Source organism: Coregonus clupeaformis, chromosome 35 (assembly GCF_020615455.1).
Source record: "Coregonus clupeaformis isolate EN_2021a chromosome 35, ASM2061545v1, whole genome shotgun sequence".
In the NCBI taxonomy this organism is placed as follows: Eukaryota; Metazoa; Chordata; class Actinopteri; order Salmoniformes; family Salmonidae; genus Coregonus; species Coregonus clupeaformis.
The window spans coordinates 26,794,380-26,815,081 of record NC_059226.1 but is presented as its reverse complement, the minus strand read 5'-3'; the positions used below and the strand labels follow the sequence as shown (position 1 = coordinate 26,815,081).

General features: G+C 44.7%; 1 protein-coding gene across 3 annotated transcripts in view; it reads right to left on the bottom strand.

The window, feature by feature from the left end:
- Nucleotides 1-1,736: 1,736 nt before the first annotated feature.
- The window catches only part of LOC121551514 (brain-specific angiogenesis inhibitor 1-associated protein 2), a 106,184-nt gene continuing 87,218 nt past the window's right edge, over nt 1,737-20,702 (bottom strand). Inside the window, exons 8-16 of one of the 3 annotated variants that reach the window (XM_045210976.1) lie at nt 19,449-19,724; nt 16,690-16,857; nt 14,620-14,689; nt 14,078-14,279; nt 13,578-13,646; nt 13,278-13,431; nt 12,338-12,378; nt 3,263-3,305; nt 2,581-2,667 (exon numbers count right to left, since the gene is read on the bottom strand). In XM_045210976.1, coding sequence (XP_045066911.1) covers nt 3,278-3,305; nt 12,338-12,378; nt 13,278-13,431; nt 13,578-13,646; nt 14,078-14,279; nt 14,620-14,689; nt 16,690-16,857; nt 19,449-19,724 — 1,008 coding nt within the window. In that variant the 3' untranslated portion in view covers nt 2,581-2,667; nt 3,263-3,277. Of the gene's footprint in view, nt 2,668-3,262; nt 3,306-4,482; nt 6,601-12,337; nt 12,379-13,277; nt 13,432-13,577; nt 13,647-14,077; nt 14,280-14,619; nt 14,690-16,689; nt 16,858-19,448; nt 19,725-20,702 lie in introns of those variants that run through there. The other 2 variants (XM_045210974.1, XM_045210975.1) reach the window with 2 other exon arrangements.

The following is a 20,702-nucleotide window of genomic DNA, read 5'->3' as shown; positions in this document are numbered from 1 at the left end:
CACTTTTTGGCCTAAATGCAAAGCCTTACATTTGGGGCAAATCCAACACATCACTGAGTAACTGCCTCCTTATTTTTAAGCATGGTGGTGGCTGCATTACATTTTTACATTTTAGTCATTTAGCAGACTCTCTTATCCAGAGCGACTTAGTAAGTGCATACATTTTTCCCCCATTTATTTTTTTTTCATACTGGCCCCCCGTGGGAAACGAACCCACAACCCTGGCGTTGCAAGCGCCATGCTCTACCCACTGAGCTACACGGGGCCCATGCATCATGGTATGGGTATGCTTGACATTGGCAAAGACTGGGGAGTTTTTCAGGATAAAAAGAAATGAGATGGAGCAAAGCACAGGCAAAATCCTAGAGGAAAACCTGCTTCAGTCTGCTTTACACCAGACACTAGAGAGGAATTCACTTTTCAGCAGGACAATAACCTACAACACAAGGTCAGATCTACACTGGAGTTGCTTACCAAGAAGACGGTGAATGTTCCTGAGTGGCCAAGTTACAGTTTTGACTCAAATCTGCTTGAAAATCTATGGCAAGACTTCTTGACAGAGCTTGAAGAACTTAAAAAAGAATAACGGGCTAATATTGCACAATTCAGGTGTGTAAAGCTTTAAAAGATTTACCCAAGAAGACTCACAGCTGTAATCGCTGCCAAAGGTGTTTCTAACATGTATTGACTTAGGGTGCTCAATACTTATGCAACGACTATGTTTTTGTTATATAATTTCTATTCATATTAAATAAATAAAACATCTTCCATTTTGACTTGAGTATTTTGTGTAGATTGTTGACAAAAATTACAATTAATTCCATTTTAATCCCACTTTATAACAACAAAATGTGATGAAATCCAAGGGGTATGAACACTTTTGCAAGGCAGTGTAAGTGTAGTGGTGGAACCTCCCTAACACCCATCCTAGTTGACAGCAGTTCTAGGTTAGCATGTAGGCCTGCTGCAGGGCTGTCCAACCATCTTCCTGCAGATCTACCAACCTGTAGGTCCAGTCCAACCCTCTTCCTGCAGATCTACCATCCTGTAGGTCCAGTCCAACCCTCTTCCTGAAGATCTACCATCCTGTAGGTTCAGTCCAACCCTCTTCCTGAAGATCTACCATCCTGTAGGTTCAGTCCAACCATCTTCCTGCAGATCTACCATCCTGTAGGTTCAGTCCAACCCTCTTCCTGAAGATCTACCATCCTGTAGGTTCAGTCCAACCCTCTTCCTGAAGATCTACCATCCTGTAGGTTCAGTCCAACCATCTTCCTGAAGATCTACCATCCTGTAAGTTCAGTCCAACCCTCTTCCTGAAGATCTACCATCCTGTAGGTTCAGTCCAACCCTCTTCCTGAAGATCTACCATCCTGTAGGTTTTTCAGTCCAACCCTCTTCCTGAAGATCTACCGTCCTGTAGGTTTTTCAGTCCAACCCTCTTCCTGAAGATCTACCGTCCTGTAGGTTTTTCAGTCCAACCCTCTTCCTGAAGATCTACCGTCCTGTAGGTTTTTCAGTCCAACCCTCTTCCTGAAGATCTACCATCCTGTAGGTTTTTCAGTCCAACCCTCTTCCTGAAGATCTACTGTCCTGTAGGAAGAGGGTTGGACTGAACCTCAGGACAGTAGATCTTCAGGAAGAGGGTTGGACTGAACCTACAGGATGGTAGATCTTCAGGAAGAGGGTTGGACTGAACCTACAGGACGGTAGATCTTCAGGAAGAGGGTTGGACTGAACCTTCAGGACAGTAGATCTTCAGGAGGAGGGTTGGGCAGACTTGGTCTAGAGTATCAAGTAATAGTTTTAAAATGAAACAAGTATTTAGAAATGTACTTATGTTATACTGTACATCTACATCCAGTGTAACTTTATCAATTTACTGTAATATAACCTATATACACACCACACGTTGTCCTCCCTCTCAGTATTTACCTTCAACCTCCTAATTGCTGTACATTATTTAAAGTTACAGGAACATAGAAATGCAGATCAATGTTTATCATTATCAGTATTGCGACAGCTAGATAGGCCAGGGACCCCCAGGGACCTACAGGGGTGTTAAGTGGAGGGTGAGGAGAGGCCAAGGACCCCCAGGGACCTACAGTGGTGTTAAGGGGAGGGTGAGAGGCCAAGGACCTACAGGCTGGTTAGGGGGAGGGGCCAGGGACCTACAGGGGTGTTTAAGGGAAGGGTGAGAGGCCAGGGACCTACAGGGGCCTAAAGAAGTGTTAAGGTAAGGGGGAGAGGCCAGTGACCTACAGGCTGGTTAGGGGGAGGGGCCAGGGACCCCCAGGTGCCTACAGGGTGTTTAAGGGAAGGGTGAGAGGCCAGGGACCTACAGGGGCCTACAGGGGTGTTGTAATAGGGAAGGTGAGAGGCCAGGGACCCCCAGAGGCCTACAGGGGTGTTGTGAGGAGAGGTTGAGGGGCCAGGAACCCATAGGGGCCTACAGAGGTTAAGGGGAGGTTGAGAGCCCAGGGGCCTACAGAGGTGTTAAGGGGAGGTTGAGAGGCCAGGGGCCTACAGAGGTGTTAAGGGGAGGTTGAGGGGCCAGGGACCCACAGGGGCCTGCAGGGGTGCTGTCAGGGCCCATGCTAGTAGAATATGGGGGCAGATCTGTCATCATTGATGGGTTGTCTGAAGTAAATCTCCAGGGCTCGGTCACTGCGGAGAGAGGGGGGCAGGGAAGAGAGATGGTTAGTCTGGATAGAACACACATGGAAGACACTTGGGTCAAACCCCTAATCCCAACTCAACACCCACCCAAAGGTATTTATCTTCAGTAGACCCCTAGAGAAATCAGAAAGTGCATTAACAGTAGTAGTTTTCCACTGCCTAAATACTTTTGTTTCTGAATGTGTGTCTGTAGTTATTTATAAAGCAAATGTTAGAGCCAGCATGCAGGCGAGGACAAACAATGCTGTAGTGCTTATTATTGGAGTTAAGAGTTAAACATTTACTCTGAGAACAGACATGCATGCAGGGTTAGAAGGATTTAAGAGTCTTCTCTGACACTTTTACCTCCATGGAAAAACACACATTATTTTGCAACCCAGGGCCTCCTGGATTGGCTGGAAGAAACCCTGCCTCAGGAAGGAAAGCAAATCAGAGAGGTCGAAGGTTGGAAAAGGGGGGGAACAGTGATGCCCAGCACCTTACTGAAGCCAGACAGCCAATGACAGCCGAGAGAACCAGAGAGTGTGTGATTAGTTGGTTGGCTGAGTAAGCGAGCGAGCGGCGATGGAGGCTGTTGACTTACTGACGTCCTGTTCTTTCAGAACCGGGACATTTCTGGACCCAAACTGGAAGGTAAAGAAAACCCTTGGGTTTGAGTGCCTTAGTGTGCATCCAAAACAGCACCCTACTCCCTATGCTGTGCACTACATAAGGAATAGGGTGCTTAAGGCTCATCTCTCATACTGAAGTCATGCATGGTGAGGTCACAGTTCTTAAAGGCATTGGCACAGCTAGTTAGTTTGATGTCAGATGAACATAGGTTAACTGATATAGGGTTAATTTCCCAGGCACAAATTAAACCTGTAATGCATCCAAAATGGCACCCAATTCCCTATATAGTGTGCTACTTTTGACCAGAGTCCTGTAAAGTAGTGCACTATAAAGGGAATATGGTGCCATTTGGGAGGCAACCTAGTCCTGGACTAAAATCATGCTTACTTGAGAAATTATTTTTTGTTCAAGACTACAGGATTCATCTGTGTCTGGGAAGCCAGCCCTTAGTCTGGATCTGTGAAGAACGATGGAAGACTGACAGTACACGTTTCATGCCCTTGACTTAGCCAAGTAACAGCCCGATGTTTCTCTGCAGACATGTGTAAAAAGCCTAACCACAGGGCTGTAAAGGGGGACGTGCGTGGCTGCATTGGACAGCACCTTCTCTGCTACAGTGGTTCCCAACCAGGGGTACTAGGACCCCTGGGGGTACTTGGCCTAACCACAGGGTTACTGGTAAAATGCACATGAGGGGGGTAGTTCAGGGAAACTCCGGGCAGAGCAGAAATCAATTGGTGGTACAGTAACCGAAAAAGGTTGGGAACCACCGCTCTACTGGGTCAAATCAAACCGGTTGGGAACCACTACTCCACTAGGTAAGATCCAACAGTATTATACAGTGTGTTACATCCACAGAAACTAGGGTAGCGTCCCAAATTACACCCTATTACCTACATGGGCCCTGGTCAAACGTAGTACACTGTGTAGGGAATATGGGTGCCATTTGGGATGCAGCCTATGGCTTCAGGCTATCACCCTAATACAACTCAAAGTTCAAACGCAAACCAGGATTATATTCACATGGCAGCAAAACTAGAGAAATACTGTCTAAAGAAGGAAAGGAGAGGAGGAAGGAAGGAAAGGAGAGGAGGCAGGAAGGAAAGGAGAGGAGGCAGGAAGGAAAGGAGAGGAGGCAGGAAGGAAAGGAGAGGAGGCAGGAAGCGAAGGAAAGGAGAGGAGGCAGGAAGGAAAGGAGAGGAACATCTACAGTACCATTCACAAACACACATTCACACCACAACACTGATACTCAAATGGTTCAAATCACATCATGATGAGGTGGTGATCAGAGCTCGGTTGCTATGGGAGTACTATGTGATGTCAGAGGTAGTGTGTAGAGGGAGAGGATGAGGTGGACAGGGAGAGGTAGGGATGAGGTGTGGACGCCATGACAACAAACAATACTGCATATGTGGGAAATTATGTGGCGAGTGATGATTCACAAAAAAAAAGATGGCCGAAAAAAGAACAAGTTTGCCCAGTACTGGTCCAAAACACACTGATGTCAATCAAAATAGAAAAAAATTCAAATTAAATAATTTCAAATATATTTTTTAAGTCATTAATTTGACAGAACAGATCTCTCGTCTGAACAAACTGTTTATTAATATATAGGATATATGTTTTATTTAGAATACTTTTTGTAAAAAGTCACCATACATTCAATGTCAAAGTTCAATAGTATCACATTTCTGATCATTGCTCCGTAGCATGCTCAAAGATAATAATAATAATAATAATAATAACATATTATTCAAATAAATATTTTGTCTTCTTTTTCTGGAAATCTTTTTACAATGACACAACGCATTTTCAAAGAAATTAAGACCAAAAAGGACAATCACTGAGGACATACGATCATAATCCTATTATTAAACATTTTGTTTATACTTTCTTTCAACTAGATCACAGCAGTTATGGAGAAAATTAGACAAAGGTCATGGAAGGGTCAAAAGGTTGTAGAGGGGTCAATGATGACTAACCCCGACTGCTGAAAGAGCATATTTAGGGTTCAGAAAAGGTCCAATCTGAGGTCCACCAAGGAGTATTTCAAGAAAAATGAATATTTGAGACTGACCACTTTTGGGATGGCTTGGAGGAGGTCCTAGAAAGGACTGGAGGTTTGTAGTGTGATCGGAGTTTGAAAGCAGATATTTTTTTTAACCTCTTTTCAAAATAAACATCTTGATTTAAAGAATTAAAAAAATAGGAAAATATGAAATATATGTCATGGATGGTAATAATTACCCAGACAAAAGTTGATAAAACAAAAGCGATTCTTGTGACAATTTGAAGGGGTGTCCAAGTTGAACTAAGATATTTATATTCCACAACCTCAGTTGCACATTAAACTACCACAGAGAAAAGGAACATTTCAGAAGTAAGGCATATGATGCCGTCGACAAAAATCTAAAATCGACTTCAGCATTGACAGTTCACACCAGGCAATGAGTGCAGCACCACCTAGTGTATATCAAAGGAACGACAGACAGAATATCTGCACAGCCTCACTGCAAACCAACGTTGCGTCCCAAATGGCACCCTATTCCCTATAGAGCAGGCCCTATGGGCCCTGGTCAAAAGTACATAGGGTATAGGGTGCCATTTGAGACACATCCAAAGTCTCCATCATCATGTTTAGTCGTTCCACATGTGCTTTAGAAAAGGCAGTTCAGTCCAGTTCAGCGGCTGAGTGAGTACAATGACTGTATACAATACAATGTTGATATTTTTTTGGCACTTGTACCGTACATGAACATGTCTTTTCAGATTTAACAAAATGACACAACCATGTACATGCATGAAAGTCAAAGACAAGCAGTGGCAAAGGCAGTCTCTTGTTTGAGATTGAGAGTTAGTAGTGTCCATTTTGTCTCTCGCACGGACATTGATTAGATAGAGAAGTTCAAAAGTTCAGAGTGGGAAACGCTGCAAGCTGATTGGTGGACGGGCTCCTCCCTGGCTCTCCCTCTCAGCGCCCTCCTCATCCTCCACCCACCAACCGCCACTGTCACCGCCACCGACCCGAGGAAGGAAGGAAGGAGTGAAGGAGGGATCGAGGAGAGGAAGAGAGGACAGAAAGGAGGGATGAGACTCGGGGCTCTTCCACTTGGAGAAGGAGTGCGTGGAAGCAGGGGGGAGGAGGGGGATACAGGGAGACTGAGGGGGAGATACACTAGGAAGACTAAGGGGGGGCTGGGAAGAGAGAGGGAGATGAGACGGGAAACCCCTGTGCTATCCGGTAGGGAGCTGTCTCTGTCTGTCTGTTCTCACACTGTCGAAATCAATTTGCCATCGGGATCAGAACTGTGGAACAAGGAACAAAGAGAAAGGAAGCTTGCCAGGTGGGAAGAGAATAGACACACTCCGAGAGAAGATGGAGGGACAAGATAGCCACAAGGCAAGGAGGGCGGGCAGGCAGGCAGGGGTGGCTTTGGGAGGAGAGGGGTGCTGTACCATCAGCGTGTTTTGAGGGGATCAGTTTGAACAAGGCAAGGCACAGAATCACTCATCTTGATCACATGATGAGTAGTGAGCAGTAGTTAGTTGGAGATCAGTGATTCTGCACAGTCAGATTGCAGTGTTGTCCATCTCAAACATTCACCATGAGTAGCAAGTACCTCCCTCCCACCTACACCAAAACACACCTGGCTGCCATAGTTACCAAGATGGGACTTACCTCATCAGGGTCATGTTCATTAGGACACACAAAACGCTTTGCAATGGATATTTGCATTTCTTATTGTACAAGTCCAGGTTAGTACCTCCTTGTTTCAGTCAGTTTCCTTCCGTTTGGTAACCTAATGAACACGACCCAGGCCTCTATATCACTATCGGAATATTAATGATGATAGCAGAAAAATAACTTCTGAAGGGTAAAGGAATCAAATGTATTGATATTTGAATGTTTCACAGAATCACTTGTCTGTTTGAACAATATGCAAATTCAACCCAAGTAACCTAGAGGCCATTTGTGATGAGGTCATCCAAGTCATGTGGTTGGCAGTGGGGGTCTGGTGTAAGATGAGTACAGAGCCTCTAGGGTGGAGACACCCTGGGCCGTTAGGTCTATAAATACAAGATCTGATCCAGAATCAGATATTCAGGAACAGAAGGAGTATGTGAAACGACCATAGACTTGGATAGACAGCTCAAGTGCAACAAAGCCTGTTTTAGCATGCACAGCGCCATTGAGGACTTTCACCATTTTTAAGTAGTCAACTGGGTGGGACTTCCTATGGGTTAAAGAAGGATCACATGATTCCATCCAGGTCATCAGGAGGGATCAGCCAATGAATGATACTACGGAACAAACATTCCATAACTGGAGGTGGTAGTAAATAGCCAACCATGGCTTTATATCAGACAACAGACTACAGGTGGCAGTGTTGATCCTTTCAGTCTGTTAACCGACTGTCAATAGAAGAAGTAGAAGAAATTGCCTTTTTTCCTTTAAAGGAAAGCTCCATTGTTGACATAGTCCCAAAAATGTTTTGTTTGTCAGCACTCAAGTTTTCAAGATATGTAACTTTGAAAATACAGAAATCATCCCCGTACAAAGCAGCATCATATGATAAAAAAATGCATCATACGGGGATGATTTCTTTATTTTGAAAGTTACATATCTTGACAACTTGAGTGCTAACAAGCAAAACATTTTTGGGACTATGTCAACAATGGACTAATGAAACAAATACCAAAAGGACCGTTTTTGGGTGGAGTTTTCCTTTAAAATTGAGACATCTCTCAATGGCGCTACCCATGCTGCCACAGAAACCATTTTGGCAAAAATGCAAAAAAAGAGCTCTCTATCAAACTCTATGTAGAAGGACTTGGAGCGCCAGACCAGAGCTCATCAGAGCTCCGGCCTCACCAAGCAGTGACGTCAACAGTGAGGTCAGAATGATGTAATTCGATATCTGTCACAACACGCATACGTACAAGTAAACACGTGCACACACACACACACACACACACCTATCCCGTCATCAGACAGAGACAGAAATAAAACAATCCCTTCCTCCCACAGCAGTGGATCTGACTTCTGATTGGATTACAGAAACTGACGCCGTCCCAAATGGCACCCTATTCCAAATAAACTGCACTACTTCTGAAAAAGGCCCATTGGGTAGTGCACTATGTAGGGAATAGGGTGCCATTTGGGACACAAACACTGACTCAGAAACAGTTGAAAAATAAAAATTCTAGACACTAGTTCTATGAAATGCTGTTGTCATTAAATAACACAAATCAGTAAAGCAGCTATGGAGTCAGAAGAGTTTGAGGCAAAAGCAAGCAAGAGCCGAAAAGAGGAGAAATGAAAGCTTCCTCAGGTCCTGCTCAAAAAAATAAAGGGAACACTAAAATAACACATCCTAGATCTGAATGAATGAAATAATCTTATTAAATACTTTTTTCTTTACATAGTTGAATGTGCTGACAACAAAATCACACAAAAATTATCAATGGAAATCAAATTTATCAACCCATGGAGGTCTGGATTTGGAGTCACCCTCAAAATTAAAGTGGAAAACCACACTACAGGCTGATCCAACTTTGATGTAATGTCCTTAAAACAAGTCAAAATGAGGCTCAGTAGTGTGTGTGGCCTCCACGTGCCTGTATGACCTCCCTACAACGCCTGGGCATGCTCCTGATGAGGTGGTGGATGGTCTCCTGAGGGATCTCCTCCCAGACCTGGACTAAAGCATCCGCCAAATCCTGGACAGTCTGTGGTGCAACGTGGCATTGGTGGATGGAGCGAGACATGATGTCCCAGATGTGCTCAATTGGATTCAGGTCTGGGGAACGGGCAGGCCAGTCCATAGCATCAATGCCTTCCTCTTGCAGGAACTGCTGACACACTCCAGCCACATGAGGTCTAGCATTGTCTTGCATTAGGAGGAACCCAGGGCCAACCGCACCAGCATATGGTCTCACAAGGGGTCTGAGGATCTCATCTCGGTACCTAATGGCAGTCAGGCTACCTCTGGCGAGCACATGGAGGGCTGTGCGGCCCCCCAAAGAAAAACCACCCCCACACCATGACTGACCCACCGCCAAACCGGTCATGCTGGAGGATGTTGCAGGCAGCAGAACGTTCTCCACGGCGTCTCCAGACTCTGTCACGTCTGTCACATGTGCTCAGTGTGAACCTGCTTTCATCTGTGAAGAGCACAGGGCGCCAGTGGGAATTTGCCAATCTTGGTGTTCTCTGGCAAATGCCAAACGTCCTGCACGGTGTTGGGCTGTAAGCACAACCCCCACCTGTGGACGTCGGGCCCTCATACCACCCTCATGGAGTCTGTTTCTGACCGTTTGAGCAGACACATGCACATTTGTGGCCTGCTGGAGGTCATTTTGCAGGGCTCTGGCAGTGCTCCTCCTTGCACAAAGGCGGAGGTAGCAGTCCTGCTGCTGGGTTGTTGCCCTCCTACGGCCTCCTCCACGTCTCCTGATGTACTGGCCTGTCTCCTGGTAGCGCCTCCATGCTCTGGACACTACGCTGACAGACACAGCAAACCTTCTTGCCACAGCTCGCATTGATGTGCCATCCTGGATGAGCTGCACTACCTGAGCCACTTGTGTGGGTTGTAGACTCCGTCTCTCTAGAGTGAAAGCACCGCCAGCATTCAAAAGTGACCAAAACATCAGCCAGGAAGCATAGGAACTGAGAAGTGGTCTGTGGTCACCACCTGCAAAACCACTCCTTTATTGGGGGTGTCTTGCTAATTGCCTATAATTTCCACCTGTTGTCTATTCCATTTGCACAACAGCATGTGAAATGTATTGTCAATCAGTGTTGCTTCCTAAGTGGACAGTTTGATTTCACAGAAGTGTGATTGACTTGGAGTTACATTGTGTTGTTTAAGTGTTCCCTTTATTTTTTTGAGCAGTGTAATATATGCCATTTAGCAGACACTTCTATCCAAAGCCTGTAGAGCTGCAATGTCTCAAAGTTTTAACTCAGACTAAACAGCTAAAGTTAAACTTCCTCTTCAAAACAATATTGGTCCTTACTGATCTATACTGAACAAAAATATAAACACAACATGTAAAGTGTTGGTCCCATGTTTCATGAACTGAAATAAAAGATCACATAAATGTTCCATACGCTCAAAAAATATAATTTATCTCAGATTCTGTGCACACATTTGTTTACCTCACTGTTAGTGAGCATTGCTCCTTTCCCAAGATGACACATCCACCTGACAGGTGTGGCATATCAAGAAGTTGATTAAACGGCATGATCATTACACAGCTGCACCTTGTGCTGGGGACAATAAAAGGCCACTTTAAAATGTCTCGTTTTGTCACACAACACAATGGCACAGATATCCCAAGTTTTGAGGGAGTGTGCAATTGGCATGCTGACTGCAGGAATGTCCACCAGAGCTGTTGCCAGATAATTTAATGTTCATTTCTCTACCATAAGCTGCCTCCAACGTCGTTTTGGAGAATTTGGCAGTACGTCCAACCGGCCTCACAACCGCAGACCACGTGTAACCACGCAAGCCCTCCACATCCAGCTTCTTCACCTGCGGGATCGTCCGGGGCCAGCCATCTGGAAAACTGATGAAACCGTGGGTTTGCACAACCGGAAAAAAAACTGTCTCTCCACGGATTAATCCCGGTTTTAACTGTACCAGGCAGATGGCAGAGCGTCGTGTGGGTGAGCGGTTTGCTGATGACAACGTTGTGAACAGAGTGCCCCATGGTGGCGGTGGGGTTATGGGCAGGCATAAGCTACGGACAACGAACACAATTGCATTTTATCGATGGCAATTTGAATGCACAGAGACACCATGCCGAGATCCTGAGGCCCATCGTCGTGTCATTCATCTGCCGCTATCACCTCATGTTTCAGCATAATAATGCACGGCCCCATGTCGCAAGGATCTGTACACAATTCCTGGAAGCTGAAAAAGTCCCAGTTCTTCCATGGCCTGCATACTCACCAGAAATGTCACCCATTGAGCATGTTTGGGATGCTCTGGATCGACGTGTACGACAGCGTGTCCCAGTTCCCCCCAATATCCAGCAACTTTGCACAGCCATTGAAGAGGAGTGGGACAACATTCCACAGGTCACAATCAACAGCCTGATCAACTCTATGCGAAGGAGATGTGTCACGCCGCATGAGGCAAATGGTGGTCACTACAGATACTGACTGGTTTTCTGATCCACGGTCCTACTTTTTAATTAAGGTATCTGTTACCAACAGATGCATATCTGTATTCCCAGTCATGTGAAATCCATAGACTAGGGCCTAATTTATTTATTTCAATTGACTGATTTCCTTATATGAACTGTAACTAAGTAAAATCTTTGAAATTGTTGCATGTTGCGATTATATTTTTGTTCATTGTAGTTTATTTTTACTCGCATACCCAGTCTAGTCAGTCCTGTGTATCTTGTCACACATTCATTCTACATCATGATCAGTCATTCATACCACCCAATGTAACTACCAGGTCAGTACAGTAGTTCACATTCATACTTCATCATGATCAGTCATTCATACCACCCAATGTAACTACCAGGTCAGTACAGTAGTTCACATTCATACTTCATCATGATCAGTCATTCATACCACCCAATGTAACTACATTTACATTTTACATTTTAGTCATTTAGCAGACGCTCTTATCCAGAGCGACTTACATGAGCAATTAGGGTTAAGTGCCTTGCTCAAGGGCACATCGACAGATTTTTCACCTAGTCGGCTCAGGGATTAGAACCAGCGACCTTTCGGTTACTGGCACAACGCTCTTAACCACTAAGCTACCTGCCGCCATGGTCAGTACAGTAGTTCACATTCATACTTCATGGTGATCAGTCATTCATACCACCCAATGTAACTACCAGGTCAGTACAGTAGTTCACATTCATACTTCATGGTGATCAGTCATTCATACCACCCAATGTAACTACCAGGTCAGTACAGTAGTTCACATTCATACTTCACGGTGATCAGTCATTCATACCACCCAATGTAACTACCAGGTCAGTAGTTCAGGGCGGTTGATAATAAGGGTCTTACCTTGCAGCAGCAAAGCGACTGTCATAGTCCTCAAGGGCAGGCTGAAATGGAAAAGAACATTATCATGACACAGTTCATTCCTACATTAGAACACTCCTTAACACACAGTTCATTCCTACATTAGAACCCTCCTTAACACACAGTTCATTCCTACATTAGAACCCTCCTTAACACACAGTTCATTCCTACATCAGAACCCTCCTTAACACACAGTTCATTCCTACATTAGAACCCTCCTTAACACACAGTTCATTCCTACATTAGAACCCTCCTTAACACACAGTTCATTCCTACATTAGAACCCTCCTTAACACACAGTTCATTCCTACATTAGAACCCTCCTTAACACACAGTTCATTCCTACATTAGAACCCTCCTTAACACACAGTTCATTCCTGCAGTGAATAGTTAATACCATAAAAAGATAACATTAGCATGGCCTAATGATATATCCACGACTATGTATAACTGTATGGTCATGCATGATCATTCACACTGTGTCTATTTTACTGAGGTACTTTCAGAAACTCTCATGTATAAAACCAGTTATTGAAAGAGCCTCCAGCAGGTGGTGCCAGAGCTGTGTCCGTACTCTATATCCCTGTCTTCTCCTGCAGTACTACTCCTCACTTTACATTGTGTTGACAGAACAATACACCAAACTGACTGGAGTCCTCCAGACAACTGATCAGACCAGACACCTCTACTCTCCAGACTGAATCAACCACAGTGGATTACTGTGAAGAGGGCGTGTTCTGAGTTGGAGATTCTGTTTGTCGTGTCGTGTGTCTTTAGAAGTATATGGCTGTCGGTTTCAGTTGTGTAGAGAAGCCTGCGATGGTGTAGGGCCGTGGCCTGGTGTGTGTGTAGGTGTGTGTCAGTGTCCGTCCGTCCGTCTGTCTGCATCTGTCCGACTGTGTGTGCGCTCGCTAACACTGACCTGTGTGGCAAAGCCTGCCATGCTGTAAGGTCTGGGTCTGCTCTGTGCCAGGCTCTGTGCCAGCAGGCGGGCAGTCAGGCCGTAGTCAGGCATGGGCAGAGACATGTCGCTCTCCAGCAGGTTTCCGGTGCTGCTGCTCTTCCCATGGTGCAGACTGCAGGGGACAGCAATCATTCAACCAATCAAATCAATATTTACTGTGTCCAGAGGTGAAGAGATGGCACTGGACACTTTAGACATGTCTCACGTTATTGTTCCAGCCTGAACGGTATAGTACTGGCTAGGACATTAGTTACTTACTTCACCTGGAGCTTCTCCTTCTCACTCTCTGGCAGCACACGTGTGTAAGAGAAGGGGAACCAGCCGCGCCTGAAGGGGGAAACAGGGAAGATGAGGTAAAATGATGCCTGCTGTAAACTGCATTGGAGCTGAATCCTATCTTGAGATCTGCGGTTTAACTCCGACTTCTGTGGAAATCACGCATTGATGTCAATCAAAGACTTGCGCAAAAAACCTCAGTTCTGAATGTCAGTCTACATGTTAATATGCAGCACAGGAGGTTGGTGGCACCTTAATTGGGGAGGACGGGCTTGTGGTAATGGCTGGAGCTGAATAGGTGGGATGGTATCAAATACATCAAACACATGGTTTCCATGGTTTCCAGGTGTTTGATGCCATTCCGTTCACTCTGTTCCAGACATTTTTATGAGCTGTCCTCCCCTCAGCAGCCAACACTGATATGCAGTACTGGACACACAAGCTTTCATTCCATGTCTCTGTGCCAGACTAGAGACACTTACATCTTGTTCTTGTCATTCTCCCCATAGTGCCATCCATCGCGGGCCTCCGGGACAAGCAGGGTAATGACATCTCCCTCAGAGAAGCTGAGCAGGGTGCTGTTGTCTCCGGCCGCGTGGGAGAAGATGGCCTGGACACGGGCGCGACCGTTCTTCTCCAGCCCCGCAGCCATGGAGCTAGACCTGGGCAGGGTACGGGTCTCACCTGGGGCCGCGGTGGAGGAGGAGGGGCATCAGTGTCACTCTACACAGCACTACGTGGCTCCTGTAAGAGTTGTTACTAAGGAAGTTGCTATGTTAGTTGCTAACTTGGTTACTAAGACTAGCTGATTCATGTCGTCATTGTTATTGCTATCTGCTTTGGGGAGACTAACCTGTGTACGTGACGCTGGCAGTATACGGTTCTATTACCAGACAGTAACGTAACAGTATACAGTTATCTGCCAGAGACTAGCAGAGTTAGCTTAGGTTCTCTTACCAGACAGTAACGTAACAGTATACAGTTATCTGCCAGAGACTAGCAGAGTTAGCTTAGGTTCTCTTACCAACAGAGGTCTTGTTCTTGGCAGGCTGGGGCCTGCGGACGGGCAGGGTATTGGAGTAGTGCTCACTGACCTGCGTAGAGATACATGCATGACCTGTATATTATCTACATTCAGTATATATACGCTCAGTAGCCAGTTTATTAGGTACACCACCCCATTCACGAAAATGGTTAGCCATGGCTTACTATATAAAGCAGGCAGACAAGCATCGAGGCATTCAGTTACTGTTCGATTGAACGTTAGAATGGGTGACCTAAGCGACCACCAATCACACAGAACGCCTCTCAACCAATCACATTGCTTGTTTTGACCCAGTGTAGAAATAACAGTTACAGAATCATCTGCATCCACTTGAATATTAACAGACATGCATTTACATTACATTTTTGCATTAGCAGACACTAAGATGGATCCCTGGAGGACCCCAATTGTAAAGTGTCATCACCTAGCAACTGTACATTATACTACCAGTATATACTACCTACAATGCATTCGGAAAGTGTTCAGATCCCTTCCTCCACATTTTGTTACGTTACAGCCTTATTCTAAAATGGATTAAATAAATAAAAATCCTCAATCTACACACAATACCCCATAATGACAAAGCGAAAACAGGTTATTTTTTTGTGCAAATCTATAAAAAAATAAAAAACAGAAATTAAATATTCAAGCACTTTGCTATGAGACTCAAAATGTAGCTCAGGTGCATCCGGTTTCCATTGATCATCCTTGAGATGTTTCTACAACTTGATTGGAGTCCACCTGTGGTAAATTCAATTGATTGGACATGATTTGAAAGGCACACACCTGTCTATATAAGGTCCCACAGTTGATAGAGCAAAAACCAAGCCATGAGGTCGAAGGAATTGTCCGTAGAGCTCTGAGACAGGATTGTGTCGAGGCACAGATCTGGGGAAGGGTACCAAAAGATTTCTGCAGCATTGAAGGTCCCCAAGAACACAGTGGCCTCCATCATTCTTAAATGGAAGAAGTTTGGAACCACCAAGACTCTTCCTAGAGCTGGCCGCCAGGCCAAACTGAGCAATCGGGGGAGAAGGGCCTTGGTCATGGAGGTGACCAAGAATCTGATGGTCACTCTGATAGAGCTCCAGAGTTCCTCTGTGGAGATGGGAGAACCTTCCAGAAGGACAACCATCTCTGTAGCACTCCACCAATCAGGCCTTTATGGTAGAGTGGCCAGACAGAAGCCACTCCTCAGTAAAAGGCACGTGACAGCCCGCTTGGAGTTTGCCAAAAGGCACCTAAAGACTCTCAGACCATGAGAAACAAGATTATCTGGTCTGATGAAACCAAGATTGAACTCATTGCCCTGAATGCCAAGCATCATGTCTGGAGGAAACCTGCACCATCCCTATGGTGAAGCATGGTGGTGGCAGCATCATGCTGTGGGGATGTTTTTCAGCGGCAGGGACTGGGAGACTAGTCAGGATCGAGGGAAAGATGAACGGAGCAAAGTACAGAGAGATCCTTGATGAAAACCTGCTCCAGAGCGCTCAGGACCTCAGACTGGGGCGAAGGTTCACTTTCCAACAGGACAACGACCCTAAGCAAACAGCCAAGACAACGTAGGAGTGGCTTCGGGACAAGTCTCTGAATGTCCTTGAGTAGCCCAGCCAGCGAACATCCCTGGAGAGACCTGAAAATAGCTGTGCAGCGACATTCCCCATCCAGCCTGACAGAGCTTGAGAGGATCTGCAGAGAAGAATGGGAGAAACTCCCCAAAATACAGGTGTGCCAAGCTTGTAGGGTCATAATCAAGACGACTCATGGCGGTAATCGCTGCCAAAGGTGCTTCAACAAAGTACTGAGTAAAGAGTCTGAATACTTATGTAAATTAGATTTAATTTTTTTATTTTTAATAAATGTGCTAAAATGTCTAAAAACCTGTTTTTGCTTTGTCATTATAGGGTATTGTGTGTAGATTGATGAAGGGAAAAAACTATTTAATCCATTTTAGAATAAGGTTATAATGTAACAAAATGTGGAAAAAGTCAAGGGGTCTGAATACTTTCCGAATGCACTGTATGTAATTCTGTGTTCTGAGCTGACCTGTCTCTGGGTGGGGGCCTGTCCCTGGGGTAGGGAAGGGGCCTGGGGGGAGGAGGGTCTTCCTTGGAGCTGGGAGACTGACACACCCCCCTCTGTCCAGTACTCTTCCCCTCCATGGAGTCCTGTCGTACCGTTCACCATGGACATCCCATCTGAACCCATCAGCCTCTGGAAACACGGAATATACATTCAGAAACATGCACTAGAGCAGGGATCATCAACTAGATTCAGCCTTGGGCCCATTTGTTCTTGAGTGTACGGTCGGGAGGCCGGAACATAATAAAAAATAATTAGTAGACTGTAAATTGACGGTCTGGTATCTATAGTGTGTGTAGGCAGTGTGTGAGAAGCTACAGGATATATCCATATACGGTCTTGCATTCAATGTTTGGCCTAGAACAGGGATGGGCGTCGGGACACATCAAATCTGAACTCATCATGAGGGGCCGCAGTGGATCGCGGGTCTGCGTACCCACATCCATACCCACACATGCAGCGACCTTGCGAGCAAAATGTTTTAGCGGCCCCCCCTCTTGACTGCGGAGAGAAAAAGTTTTAAGAGTTAATTTCCTGAAATTCTACACCTTTTGTCATGGAGCATAGAGAAGATTTAGCAATTATTTTACCAACTTCATGCAATTCTACTCATATTGCCATGGGGCAGAGAGAAATGTTTGCAGTTTTTAATAATGATATCTGAGAGAGAGTAACTAACAAAATCAATGGGGACTCCCCGGTCGGTAATTCGATCACGATTACTACAAGTTTAGATAGCTGGCTTGACTAATTTCCCAATCTAAAAAATGTAAATCGACATGGGCTAATTGAGTGACTGTCAGTGACTGACATAAGAGAAAAACTGCTGATTCACAACCAAATTTAGAAATTGCACCTTGTATATTATACTATTCTAACTCTCAACAGTAAGAGGGGGAGGGGGAGGGGGAGGGGGATTGATACAGGGGCCTACAAAAGGGTGGGCTGCCAGTTCCCCATCCCTGGCCTAGAAGGTCTACATAGGGCAATAAATTATACAGGAGTATTCACAAAGTAAAATGATGGATTACAAGCTACGGCAAGGATCCAGTTAGATAATTAATATTCAGATAGAGATGTTGTTCATAGGTCATATGTAAGCCTCCACTTCTCATCTTACAGAACGAGTTTACTACCTAATTAATAAGGTGCATCATTAAAAGTGTAATATGTAAATGTGTAATTTTGTTTCCCCACCCAGGGCCAGAGGTTACAGGGCTGATTTAGTCTACCGTTTCCTCTCTCTACGTCAGGAAGCAGAGACTATTTATTCGCAGATACACTCGCCTGTAATCCAAGCTCAAATTAAGAGTATAAATTAATGAATTGTAATTAGGTGTGCATGCAAAGCAATGCACACCTCTAGATTTCTTACATACTCATATTATTATCAGCGCTTAAACGATTGAAGCTATTAAAACGAAACCAACTTCCAAATGTCCAGACTGCCCCAACTTGGGTTGCTTGAAAAAATATATTTTGGATAGCATTTATACTTTTTGAACTATAACAATATTTAAATGAGCTCCCAATGCATTTCAATGGGGGGAAAACGGGCCATAGACTTGAATGGTAAAACATTTATATTTATCTCCTCTTTCACCGTTTAACTCCAAACCAACGTTGAGATGTTCAGACTGACCCAACTTAGATGAACTGTATTCAGATGTTTGATAACATTTATACTTTATGAACTATAACCATTTTAAAATGTCAATAAAAGCTCCATTGGCATGAATGGGAAGTATTTGGATTCACCTTTGCTCTTAAACCGTGTAAGCTATCAATGCCAAACTAACGTTTAGATGTTCAGATTGACCCAATTTAGATTGCTTGCATTCAATTTTTTTTATACTGGTTTATACTTTTTAAACTATACGCATTTAAAATGGGCATACATTTACATGGGTTTGAATGAGAACCACAGTAAAACAGTGGTAGGTATTTACAATGGTCCTGCTCCTTGGCCAATTAAGTTATAAGACCAACTTTAAAACATTCAGACTATCCTAACTTCAAGATCGTTATCAACTATAACTATATAAATGTGCATAAATTAGCATAGAATAACTCACCAACAGTAACACTTGAACCGTTCAAAAAAGAATCACCAAACCAACTTTTACATGTTCAGGCTATCCTAACTTCCAATTCTTAAACTTTGATCAACTATAACTATATTAATTTACATACATTTGTATAAAATAACCCACCAACAGTACATTTGAACCGATCAAGTTATAGGCACCAAACAAACTTTCACATGTTCAGGCTATAGTATCAATCAATCGATCCTTCACAAGCTAGCATGCACATCACATTTTCTTCAGGATATGTAATTTTTTTGTTATGTTAGTCTGTTCTTCAAAGATATTGTATGCTTCCATGTACTTTATATATCTGATTCCTTTACCGTTCTGATTCCTTTACCGTTCTGATTCCTTTACCGTTCTGATTCCTTTACCGTTCTGATTCCTTTACCGTTCTGATTCCTTTATCTATCCGATTATTTAAAACCTCTTATTTTGTATATAACTGCCTTAATGTTGCTGGACCCCAGGAAGAGTAGCTGCTGCCTTGGCAGGAACTAATGGGGATCCTTAATAAATACAAATACAATTCACAGCTGAATATTAATATTCCCAACACCTACAGAGTAAGAGAAACCTTCCCCATACAGCAACATTACCAGCCCGCTCATCCAGACCCACACCACCACTCACCGCCTGGTGCCCCAGCCCACCACCCATGAAGACGGCCAGTTCTGGGGGGACGGGGAGCGGCTGAGCCCCGGGGATGGGGTCAGAGATGACCAGGTTGGACAGGTTAGACTTGGAGGTGTGCATGGGGCTGGAGCCCCCCATGATCAGGGAAGCAGTGCCTGTGCCGGACCCAGAGCCCATCTGCTGGGCTAGGAGCATGGCCCGCTCTGGCAGCTTGTTGGGGTCTGAACATGCCTGCTGCCATACTGGGATCTTCTGGGTCAGCAGGTCTTTACCCTGGACAGATAGAGATCAGTCAATCAGTCAAATAAAGAATAGAGAAGTTCTACATCGTCACTGTGGATGTGATGTACTAGAAGACACACCAGATCAGGCTATAGACAACATTCATTGATTTGTGTAATACATGGAAGCTATAACACATGACAAAGATTTAGAGATCTACTTCTTTAGATCCTTGTCGTCTTCATTACAACGTCTGCAACACCAAGCTCTTATCTAACACACATCATCACCTTGAAGATCTCTAGTCATCTTTCCTGGTAACTTTCACTCTCCCTCCTGTGGACAGGGGTTGTGGAACCAACCAGGCTGCACCAGGTGACTCACACCAAATTCTAGATGCTTCGCTGTGGCAGCTGTACTCTCTCTCACTCTCTCTCTCTACTCTCCACTCTCCACTTTCTCTGTGCTTCTCTCTCTCCCCTCTCTCTCTCTCCCAATCCCCTCTCTCTCTCTCCCCCTCTCTCCAAGAGGACTCTTCAGCACAGCCTTTGTGAACTCTTCCCACACACGCCCCCGTGCTGATTAAACAACTGGACTCCATGTTCTACAAATGGTCTGCAGCAGTGTGTGTCTTTGTTCTAGAGAGTGTGTATGTACGTACTTGTTGCCCTGTCCGCCACACACACACACACACACACACGCACACACACACACACACACACACACACACCAACCCTCCCTCCCTAGTAAACCCAGGAGACAGCTACACTAACCCACCCACCTGTACAACTTCTCTCTACATATCCTCCTCCCCATAACAAAGTTTCTTAGGAATGAAGTTATTATTAATATGCAGCAATTAACCAGACTATGAATATTATATCAACTGGATCCATCATAAAGCCAACCGTAACATCTCCAAAAAGCCTATAATATATTATATAGGTTCTGTCCCAAATGACACCCTATCAAAAAGGACCCTGGTCGAAAGTAGTGCACCACATAGGGAATAGGGTGCCATTTGGGATG